Source organism: Coturnix japonica, chromosome 2 (assembly GCF_001577835.2).
Source record: "Coturnix japonica isolate 7356 chromosome 2, Coturnix japonica 2.1, whole genome shotgun sequence".
In the NCBI taxonomy this organism is placed as follows: Eukaryota; Metazoa; Chordata; class Aves; order Galliformes; family Phasianidae; genus Coturnix; species Coturnix japonica.
In genome coordinates, this window is record NC_029517.1 from 82,713,062 (window position 1) to 82,725,551 (window position 12,490).

At 40.8% G+C, this 12,490-nt stretch overlaps 1 protein-coding gene across 1 annotated transcript in view; it reads right to left on the minus strand.

Moving 5' to 3' along the window:
- ZNF407 (zinc finger protein 407) overlaps nt 1-12,490 on the minus strand; it is a 330,452-nt gene that overhangs the window by 300,567 nt on the left and 17,395 nt on the right. Inside the window, exon 2 of the mRNA XM_015855154.1 lies at nt 348-5,120. Within this exon, the coding sequence (XP_015710640.1) occupies nt 348-5,085 (4,738 nt within the window). The 5' untranslated portion in view covers nt 5,086-5,120. The remainder of the gene's footprint in view (nt 1-347; nt 5,121-12,490) is intronic.

Here is a 12,490-nt window from a genome sequence, read left to right on the forward strand (position 1 = left end):
AAAAAGAGAAAGCTAGAACAGCTGACTGTTCTCTTAAAACACCCCTGCTACATTATATAAATTTAAGAACTAATTAATGATTACAATTTAGATTAAAGGGAAGGAAATCTCTCTATATGAAACAAAAAGCAGAAGGGCGACTGCATTTAAAATGTTCTTACATTTTCTGCCCTTTGATCACTGTATTTTCATACCCCTAAAGGTAATTTTGAATTTCATCAGTGGCTCATCAAGCAATATGAATACCAGTTCGTGAGAAATGTTAAAGAGATTAAAAACCAGAAAAAGGCCAGCGGTAACAGTTCGCTGTTTGAAAGAGACCGGTTGCAAAGATAGCATTTCCATACCTGTATGAGTACGAATGTGAGCTAGGAAGGCCATGGAATTGCTGCTTCTACACATCTTCCCACAATACTTGCAGACGTTTCCTTGGTTCTCTTCCCTTTCTCTGTTTATTTGCTCAGTGTCCTCGACAATGTACTTATTCACTTCCCGCAACAGTTCTTCATGCTGCTCTTTGATATGGAGAAACAAGTTCTGCTCTGAATCAAAGGGCTCTGTGCACTTCACACATTTGAAGGTTGCACCTCCTTCAGGCAGCTCCTCCACGCTTGCCTGCTCATTGCGCATGTGCCCAGCACTGGCCAAGTGCTGATGAAGGTTGCTCTCTGTGTAAAATGACTTTCCACAGAGTAAACAATGAAAATGTTTTTCTTTTGAAGGATGTTTCATGGCTATGTGAACATTTAGTCCGCTCAAACCATCTGCTAGAAAGCCACAGTCATCGCAGCGAATACGTGTCAGTTCCCCAAAGGAAATGCCTTCTGACTTCTTTTTCCCACCACTTGGTGAAGCGTCTGCTTTCACTGCGAACTCACCAGTTCTCACTCCACCTGGTACCTGTCCTTCATCTGAATGGTCTACAGCCTCCCCATCTTGATTGCTTTTTAATCTTACTATAGAAGAATCAAACTTGCCAAAATTTTGCACTGCCTTTCGTTTATCATCAGTACCAGTAACTGTTCCTAAAGCTTCATTACTACTTTCTTGCATGCCCTCAGCTGTTGAGCCATCTGCCTCCCAAATACTGTTATTTATAGTTACTTCTGCTTCATGTTGTGCTTCCATAAGGGCTTCTTCCTCCTCCCCAGTAGGATTCTTTTTGAAACTTCTGTCACCCTCTAAACTATGCATATTTTGCACCATCTCTCCAATGTTTCCAGCAAAATTTGATTGCCATGCTGCACTTTTTGTTTCTGGAACACTTAGCATAAGCGGATTATCTTCTTTCAGTGGTATTTCTTCAACAATGTCTGTGTTTCCACCCTCCACTTCAGGTTTTTCTCTGTTTGCTTCCAAGTTTTCCATGCCTTTTCCTGAGTTCAAGTTTGTGTCACCAGATCTATTTTCATTTTCTTCTTGGCAATCACCTGAGTTGAGCAGCTCCTGACCACATCCACTTCTCTGCAACTCACAAGTACCTGCCTCTTTAATTGGCATCACTTCATCAGCCTTTGCAGCATTATCTTTCTGAGGAGCTCCCTGGAATCCTCCACATAAGATGTTTTCTCCTCCATTTTTAGTTTCCTCTTCAGCTACGCTTTCCACTGTATTTTGGGAACTGCCTTCTTTAGGCATTTCTGGAAATGCATTTTCATCTAAGGCAGTGCACTCTGTTAAGCTTTTACATGTATGATCACTTTCTGCTGCATCATTGGCACATTTTGTTTCACCTAAAACAATTTTCAGTTCTCCTGCACTGTGATGGTGCTTCTCTTGGGACAGAGTGGAGCCTTCTTTAGCTATATGTGCCGTGTTTACTTCCTCCACAGACAAGCAAACATGAGATTCTCTTCTAATTTTATGTTTCTCCGTTGCTGCATGCCTTATCATCTCTCTGCGAGTTACAGCATAGTAGTCACAAGCCATGCAGTAGTATTCAAATTGTTTTGTATGCTTTCGTTTTACATGCAACTCTAACGAAGAGGAAGAATGAGCAGTGAAGTCACAGTGTATGCACTTGTTGTCATTTGAACCCACCATTCTTCTCTGGAAGCACGGGTCACCATCCTGGGCATCCTTTGCCGATTCAAGAAATGCCTGTTTTATATTTAATGAATTCCTAGCATGCTCCAAATCTGTCAGCCTACCAGCATTTTCAACATTTTCCTCAGCATTTCTTTGCTCAGTTCCTTGGCGGTCTATGATAGAATTCCCCAAATCTAAAGTCTGGTTACCATCCTCAGCATGTTCACACAGTGCAGGCATGGGGCTGTTAACCTTCTTGCTCGTAGATTCAAAATTTCCTCCTTCAGGGCTAACAATGATCTCTGAGTCCTGTTTTCCATGTCCTTCCATCTCCACACGACTTTTATGTTTTTTGGTTGCACAATGACGTTCCATATCTCCTTTGGTTACTGTGTAATAATTGCAAACCTTACACAAATAGCTGTACTGATGGCTGTGCTTTCGCCTGATGTGAACAGTCAAGTTTGTAACACTGGAGGCCAAAAGACCACAATGGGTACATGTTCTAGAAATAGTGCCTTTGGGTCTCCCTCTTTTTGGTGTGTTAGCTAAAACCAATTCATTTTCCCCAATTCTTTGATCAACTGGAACAAATTCCTTATTTCTCAATATATTTTCTGCAGTAGAGGATGGAACATGTACAATTTCTTTATCAAACTCTGTATTCTCATTCTCAGAAATGGAAGGATCCATCACTGTTTTAATACCACCAACCCCAACACAAACCTTTTCAATGCATTCCTCAAAGCGCAGTCCAATATTATTTTTCCTAGCATTTTCAAGGTGCTTGCTTCTTTTGATATGCTTCTCCATTCCTTCCTTACTCAGTGAGTAAAGATTACATGCTTTGCAGAGAAAGTGATATTCCTGTGCATGTCGGAGTTTTATGTGCCTTGTAAGAACTGTGGAAGATCTCGTCTTATAAAAACACTTTTTACACTGAAATTGGGTTTTACTCAGAACAGAATGCTTTAGTTCATTTTTCTGATTTACAATGGAAGAGTCTGGAGGTTTTGTTTTCATTGATACTTTAATTTCCTTTGCAAGCTCTTGGCTACTGTTTGATACTGAGTCAGCATAACTTACCACTTGCAAGGTCAGACCACTGTTACTCAATGGAGTAGCTTGTTGAAATAATGAACTATCATGTTTCTCATCTTTCTGATGCTTTGTCAGCTCCTCTTGTGTTTGAAAAAAAAGAACACAAGTTGGACAACTATGGGACATATTATGCACTTCACTCATATGGCTTTGAAAATTTATCACATTCAAGCTGACAAATGAACAAAGTTGACAATTAAAGCTACAGCTCCCCATCTGGTGTTTAGTATTCTGACAGTGTTGTTCCAAGTCCTCCTTGACTTCACAGGAATAACTACATGTCTGACAATGAAACTGAATACTTTTTGTATGAAAATTTACAACATGAATTTCCAAACTTTCTTTGTTCTGAAAAATATCACCGCAGTCAATGCAAGTATGATGAACACTAGGATATGTAATATGTTCAACTTCAGTATTTTTAGTATTTCTAGTGCTAGAAGAAAGAGTATTTGGCTTCCCTTGAGTAAGATCTTGAATTTCTGAAGTCGAATTACAGTGACTCTTATCGTTTGTTTCTAATTCTGTATGTGATGTCGGGCTTGAATCACTAGGTTTAAGCTGTGTGCTGGACATATGCTTCATGTATGCTCTTCGAGTTTCAGACTTGCTTCTCTTACCCAACAAATTGTACCTTCTTTTAACTTGCCTTTTTAATCTAAAAGATCTATTTCCTCCTAAAGGAGCCCTTAGCAATACAATGTTTCTTTTATGTTCCAGTCTATCAAATCTCTTTGTCGCATTTAACCTGCTAACTAGTTTTCTAGTAATTGGAGGGAATTCTGAATTCTGCAAGAAATCTGAGGGTCCAGGTTTTTCAGTATGAACTTCATTATCTCCTTCTACACTGGACGAAAGCAACTTTCCTATCACATTATCTGTTTTTTCAGCAGGAATATTTGCAGATGGTATCATTTCAGCAAGAAGTTCAGTGCCATCATTTTGTTTAGACAAGCTTACATTTGAGTCTTCCAGTGCACTGCAAACATTCAATTCTTTTGCATCAGCAGTCCTTGCCTTTAATTTACTGCTCCTGGGTCTTACTCTCACATTCTTCTCTCTGGTTTTAAAGGATTTTTTGGTCAATAGTTGTACAAATCCTCCCCGTGCAGCAATATTCTGGCGTCGAAGGTGCGTCTTGCCAAGAAAATGAGAATTTAGGAGATTTTCCTCAGCACTCTGAAAACCACAAAGATCACAACAAAATATCTTGGATTTCCCATGATCTTGCTTAGCATGTGCATGTAATGTTGAATCACACTTAGTTGTGCAACTACAGCGAGGGCATGTTTGCTCTTTGGATTGCTGAGAGTGGCTTTCTTGCTTCTCTAAATCAGAGCAGGATGGTAAAAACTGATCATGTGTTTTCCCTTTAAGATCTTTGTCCGTGTTTTCAGCTCTACAGTCAAGACTGATTTCTTCTGAAAAAGGTAACTTTTCAGGAACAGCAGCTGAAACCTCTTGTGAATGTTTACTTTCCTTGTGAATTTTCAGTATGGCACCATCAGCACACTTGAAATCACAATGTGGGCACATGAAATTTGAATTACATCCGTTATCATCATGACAGCCAGTGACTCCCTCAATTTTTACAGCTCCAGCTTCTATGCTATCTTTTTCAGCTAGAACTTTCTGCAACTTCCTGTCACTGTCTTTCTCATCGGCAGAAGACGTCAGCTTTCTCTTTCTGGAGATATTTTCAGGTCTCTCTGCTTCAGCAGGGTCCGAGTTTGGTGATCCTGACAATGCCCTTTTGTTTGTGCCATTCTCTTCTCTTTTCTCTTCAAGGTTACTGAAAACTTCATCTGATATGAGCCTTGCTCCTTGCTGAGACAAAGAGTCACATTCAGTGTTGTCTCCTGATACATTTCTCAGGGAGTCGTTTCTCAACTTGTTTTGTGATATCTCATCAATGTCATCTCTCCTCTGATTATCCTCTTCATCCATTTTTAACATAGACACTGTCAACTGTAGATCATTTGGCTTAGTACCTATTAAAAAAAAAATAAATAAATAAATAAAATTTATTAGCTTCTTATAAACAACCAAAATTCATAAGGCTCAAGCAAAAAAAAAAACAAAAACAATATAGCGAATTAAAATTGTGGCAGGAAGATAGACATAATAAAAGATACAAGGCTGTAATTTCAGTGTCAAACCTTATGGCACTAAAGAACAAACCAACTTTTTGACACTTGGCTACACATCTCTTACTATGACGACTACTATTTGAGCAAGCACTGTCTTCAAGAGATTTTCTGCAATCAAGTAATATATAGCTAACATTGCTGAGACTCACATGCTTAGCAACCCTAAAACTATGTTAATTTGATTTAAGTGGTCAAACTTTCACAAGCTTAAACTTGGGCAGATAAGCCTAATTTTTGTTTCTAAGCACATTTTTCGGATATTCTACACACTAACGGATTTCAGTGAATCAGTCATGGAATATTCAGCTTTTCCGGGTCAAGAAATCCAGGATTACTGATTTATAAGCTCCCAGGAGGAAATGGTCACGACTGCAACAACAAGCAAAACAAAGCCAACACAAACTTCAAGTATTATGAGTATGACATTTTCTTTCCTTCCCATTTAGATTATTTACTAAAGAGCAAGAAGAAAAATGCTAATAGAGCCATGTTATAAATAAATTATGCCACTAGTCTAAACATAGTTCTCCACCATTCCTAAAATCACTTCTAACCCCTTCAGCTTCATTTGCCAAGGAGGAAGGGAGGGAAAGCATCTTTGAAGCCCAGCACAAACTCCAGCCATCCAAATCCAATTTTTCTTAGCTGTCCACGGCGACCTTCTGCTTTCCAAAAAGATACCACCACCAAAAATCTGATGCTACCAGCTCAATTTATAAGGAGAATAAGGGTGAGAAACAAAATAGTGGCATTTATCCCCTCTCCATTTTGATATGATGTGACTGAGAATTGGAGGCGCATCTCCTTTTAACAGTTGATTAAATACTAAATGTTTATCTGTGCTTTATGCTATGATGTAAATGTCACTTTGCTACAAATCCAAGTATCCAGATTTTTTGTTCAGTTACCCACTGAATGAGGCCATGACCACACATCTAAGTGCTTCCTGACGAGACTAAATAATTGTAATGTTGATACAGACAATGCAGGGAACAAAAAAAAAGTATGCAAGTACATTTCAAAACCAAATATTTTTCAGGACAAATTAACAAATTGTTACGCTGGGGAAAGGCACCCAACACAGCTGAACTTAGTATCTATGGAAGTAAAAACAAAATTGCTTTTCTGCTTAATCAGGAGTTAAGGAAGGTCTATGAGCAACTGAGTACATAGAGATCGGATATATTGAACAGATCTGTTTTCCAACTGCAGATCTCTCACTGAGGTAAAGCACTGGCTGAACTTCTGTCCTGTTATTTATACCTAGCTGTTTAAATGAGAAAAGAAAACCTCCAGATCACAGTAGCGCTTTGAAGGATCCAGATACTGCTTCTTTGTGTTTTTGTGATTCTTATACCATATTATTTTATCTTGTTCACTAAAGCATGATAGAAACTATCACTTTGATAGAAGTAAAGCAATCATGTCTATATTATTAGCTAGTAGAAACCAGTATCCTGTCAGTATACTCAAAAACACTACAGCAATTATTAGCAAAGGAGAATGAAGTCTTTCAAATGCAAGCACGCCCTGAAAAGGTATGCAAGTACTATTTGTGATATGGAAAAGGGATAAGATGAAAATTGTGTTAACTGAAGTACAATTAAGAAATAGCAAGAAATTACTTCAGTGATGAGCGCCACAAGTCCATCCTTAAATGTCTGCAAGCAGCAACCATAGGTCCTTTTTCTCACTGTGCTTCTACAGCCCACTACTGAGACCTTACCATTCTTCCCTTATATGACCTGGGGGGAAAAACAGTTTTTCCTTGCTGTACAAGACAATTTGCAATCTCAGAACAATTCTCCATCTTCTTTATAGGATTCTTTCCTCTCGGACCATTTGATTTATCAGAGAACCTGTCCAGCAGTGAACTAGTACCTACACTGGAAATTTCCACTATCAAAGGCCATAGATGGATAATTAGTGGCTCCTCCATTGACAAAAATTCACACATTCGAGCTATAATAATAAGTAGAAGATTTGTGGCTCCTCACCATACTCTCTTCTGACATGCTTCATGCCCATTCAAAGTCATCCTATAATTTGATTTAAACCTTAAAGTGCTGTCACACCTAGATCAATCTCTGACAGAAATCTCAAACCACTTTCAGCCAGAGATGCAGTAATCACCTAAGGTGGATGCTTCCCAGCTGTCACAGAAAGGCATCAGCTAGTCTCAGAACAAGCCTTTCCTGCCATACCTGCTCAGCTCATTTCCAGTAGCCACCTGCAAACCTCAGAAAAGATGGCTGGTTATTTGCATGCCATACCTGCAGGCTGAGCCTCACTTCTCATCATTTGTTCACTAACCCTTCAATAGAAGTTCACCCTTCTCTGTGCACTAGCAAAAATCCCAGATTGCAATCCCAGCTCTGGCAACCTTGTCTTGTTGGATACAAGTCAGCTGTAATGCATCAATTAAGGACTACTTCACACACTTAAAAAATTATGCATTTCCTTTATTATCTTCATTAACTGTAGTAGCAAATGGATTGTTAGGCAAATGTAAAATGCAAAATTCAAATCTCATAGGCGCTGTCAGTAAGTTCAGTGTGGAATTAAAATAGTCACATACATACACAGTACAAATGTGCAAAGCAGGTATATGTCCCAGCCTTCTTACACAACCCCTGCAGATCTCCAGGACGCACTCTACTTCACCTACATCCAGTACTTCTCATGAAGCCAACAACCCCACACCTGTCTCCACAGCTCACAACAGGTATCTCCAAGGTGGTAACTCCTTGACTACACAGAACAAAAGTGAGGTGTAGAAACAACTACACGCTTTTACACTCTTCTTCAATCCACATGAGTGTGATACAGAATAAATGCAGCAGTGAGATGACTGCTGTTGTTTCACTAAAATTGTATCAATCTAAGTAATTAAATTTCCTAAAGTTGCCTTTAAGCACTTCTGAGGTAGATAGCAATGGCTGTTGTCATCACTACTTTTTGTTTGGGACAACAGTCAGAGATGGCTGAGATAGGGTCAGTTTTCCAAATCCCGGGCAAGATCTGAACCCCAGCACAGAATCACATCTCAGTTTCTCCCTGCTCTGAACTTTATTCAGACAACACTTGTCTCTCCAACACAATTTTCATAGCATATCACACAGTATCACAGTATCACAGTGTCGTGTGGGTTGGAAGGGACCTTAGAGATCATCGAGTCCAACCTTCAGGATTCGAGCCTCTGTGTAGCAGAGCGGCACTTCTACCACTTGCGCCACAGGGGAGATTCAAACCTGGGCCTCCAGTGTTGCAACACAGCATTCCTACCACTGCGCCACCGGAGGCACACCATTTTCTTGACAGTAGTGCCTCACACCAAAGGGAAGTTTCAGGCAGACATCTTTTCATGTTTCGGCATGAATTTACTGCACAATTTACGACATTTACTTGAAAAACACATTAACAACTCCATAAGCTTCCTCTAGGCAGAAGTTACCTTGGCATTATTTTGCTTTGGTTTCCCATGTTTCTTCCTGTACTGGAAGCTTCTCTACTAAAAGCGCCTTCTCAAATTTGCCAAACAAGAGGGCAATGGCAAAGCAACAGGCCAGTCACAAATCCAAATGGTTCCAATCCTCAGCCTGCATAAGCCAATTCACCTCACTCTCATCACAGCTACAGGGATTGCAATCAGGAGCAAAGATTCTGTGTCTGGAGATTGATTAAGTCAATTGGCAGCCAAGAAACACATTCTTGATGCAATGAGTATCCCCCTGCAGCCTCAGCAACTTTAGCACATGCTTGTAGCTTGTATCCAAATCCTACCTACTTCCAGTGTGACTGAAAAAGGACATCAGCCTGATGCAGGCAAACTCATATACCAGTAGAAGTACAGAAGGACAGTTCTTAAAGTTGTAACTACCTTATTAAAGGATCAACAAGCCTAAAAAAGAAGCAAGCTGCAAGCTCTCATGCTTTTCAGTCAGTCTTCACTTTTAAAGGATTCCTGTTAAGTTTTTACAAGGAACAATTACCCAAAGCACAACAATAGGTAACCACCTAATGTATTGCACAAATAAATCAGATGGGATTTATGCAGGCCCTGAGCCTGCACCAATAAAATTGACAGGTACAACACAGCAGACGTTTGGGAGCACAGAACGGAGCCAAACCTTCAGAATTTCAACAGTTTAAAATAGTTCTGTCCAACAGCTCCCTCTGAACATCACCCTCGATGTTCAAAATGAAGTTGCTTTAACTCAAAACTGAGTTGACTTTTGGTAACATAAATCTTTTGTTAATGTTCATATAAATTAAGTAAAGCTGAACAGATTCTTAAAGGATATGACCAAAAATTAATTTGGCACATTAGCTTCAGGTTAACAAATTCTTCTGCTTGGAGACAGTCATACATTACCTAATGCATTTTAAGGTTCTTTGCAGCACATTGCTGTTCATAAGTTTTCAAAAGAAACCTGTTGTGGCCCTAACATCCGTGATAAGCTCAATAATTCTACTGGAAACATTAGCTAAGTGCTAAGCACAATCCTTTTCTTCAATAATTACTCAAATGTTCACAAGAAGCTGAACAAATTTTTAAGACCTTCAAAACGTTACGTGTGCTGTATCTGCATAGGAAAAATACCAAAACCTTCAATCATTTTTAAATTACGAGCCCATAACACAGAATATTTTGACTATGTCGCAGAAACCAATACAGTTAAAGATTCTCCTCTTTCTCATTCAAGAGATACAGTCCACTGTCACAAGTCAGCACATTCGCACTATCTACAAAGAGAAAACAAATACAAAAATGTGAAAAAAAAAATCATTTCTTAAGCTGTTACCACCATTCAATCCTTGACCTTTTTTTTATTCTTTGAACTATGTTTTTAGTATATTGGTATCATATTTGCTACAGTTCTATATAGAATCATAGAATCGCAAGGTTGGAAAGGACCTACAAGATCACCTAGTCCAACCATCCTCCCATTACCGTTGCTACCACAGGCCACTAAACCATTATCTCGTAGCTCCTTATCCAGACACCTATTGAACACTGCCAGGGATGGCGACTGCACCACCTCCCTGGGCAGCCATTCCAGTGCCTGACCACTCTCTGAGAGAAAAAGTTCTTCCTTATGTTTCATCTAAACCTCCTCTTGCACAAATTCCAGCCATTTCCTTTAAACAAATAAGGGTATACCCGTCCAGGCCACGGACAGCCAGACTCCCCAGGAGAATAGTGTGAGAGATGTGTCAAAGGCTTTGCTGCAGTCTAGGCAGACTACATCAACAGCCTTCCCCTCATCTACCAGTCCGGTCACCCAGTCATAGAAGGAGATGAGGTTGGTCAAACATGACCTGCCCTTCACGAACCCATGCTGGCTGGGCCTGGATGACACACACATGCTGTGTGATCTCACCCAAGATTATTTGCTCCATAACTTTCCCTGGTGCTGAAGTCAGGCTAACAGGCCTGTAGTTCCCCAGATCCTCCTTACAGCCCTTCTTGTAGATGAGAGTCATATGAGCTAGCCTCCAAACCTCTGGGATCTCTCCAGATAGCCAGGAACACTGATAGATGGCAGAGAGTGGCTCAGCAATCACCCCCCAAATCCTGCAGCACCTAGCCCATTCAGTCCCATGGATTTGTGACAGTCCAGGTGGAGAAGGATCTCTCTAACTGCCTCCACCTGAATCACTGGGGGTGTGTTCTACATAGCATCCAGGAAAACATAAAAGCATCAGTCATCCAGGGGCAGACACAGAATAATAGAATGGCTTGGGTTGGAAGGGACCTCAAGGATTGTCAAGCTCCAACCACTCTGCCACAGGCAGAGCCACCAACCTCCACATTTAATACTAGACCAGGCTGCCCAGGGCCCCATCCAGCCTGGCCTCGAACCCCTCCAGGGATGTGGCACCCATAACCTCTCTGGGCAGCCTGATCCAACACCTCACCACTCACCTGGTAAATAACTTCTCCCTGATATCCAACCTAAAGTTTCCCTCCTTCAACTTAAAACCATTCCCCCTTATCCTGCTATTATCTACCCCTGTCAAGAGTCAATTTCCCCTCCTGTCTGTACGTTCCCTTTAGGTACTGGAAGGCTGCAGTGAGGTCACCCTTCAGCTTTGTGTTTTCCAGGTTGAACAAGCCCAGCTCCCTCAGTTTGTCTTCGTAGGGGAGGTGCTCCAGCCCTCTGATAATCTTTGTGACCCTCCTCTGGACCCTCTCCAACAGCTCCCTGTCTTTCTTGTATCGGAGCTCCAGACCTGGATGCAGCGCTCCAGCTGTGGACTCAGGAGGACAGAGTAGAGAAGAATAATCACCTACCTGTCCTTGCTGGCCCCCCTCTTCTGATGGAGCCCAGGATACCATTTGCTTTCCAAGATGCAAGAGCACATTGCTGGCTCGTGTTAAGTTTACCATCCACCAGGACTCCCAAGTCCTTTTTTGCAGGGCTACTCCCAAGGATTGCTCCTCCCAGTCTGTGTATTTGCCTAGGATTCCTCCAGCCCAAGTGCAGAACCTGGCACTTTGCTGTGTTGAACCTCTTTAGATTCACCCGGGCCCACCATTCAAGTCTGTTGATCTTCGCTTCGATAGAAATAGAAAACATCTCACTGGAGATACATTGGCATATATTACTCCATGCCAATAGGTAAAGACAGTGCAGCTGAGATTTTCAGTGTGAGATCTGCATTTCCCTAATCACCAGATGAAATTTAGAAAGACGCAATCTTAAATTAAGTCTAAGAAATGATCCATAAACCTGTAATGAACTGTAAGGTTTCCTAACCTGATGCTCAATACATTTTTATTTACTCCTCTTTGTGGTCATTAGCCAGCTCTTTAATGGAAGGAGTATAGGCACATATGGAAGAACCCAAAGAAAGCATATTTACACTTATCAAATTCAACTTTTTTCTGGACACAGAAACAAAGGAAAGAACCTGCTTACACTTGCAAAGCCTCAGGTATACAGGAATCTCCAACAAGATATCCTCACCTTCACCACCAACCCTCAAATGAGGTGTTGGAAAGGGTAGATCTTGGCTCCAGCCCTTCCAATCACTCAGCTGCGTTGCATATATACACCTGTGCTCCCCTGGGTTGGCCCTGTCTTCCCAGCAGGTGCTCAATCACTGGTTCAAGCCATGACTCAGCATTTCCGCTATAATGGAAATTTCTCTTTATTAAAATTCCCTGTTTCAGACATTTAATTCTTTCACTGAAATCATGGATA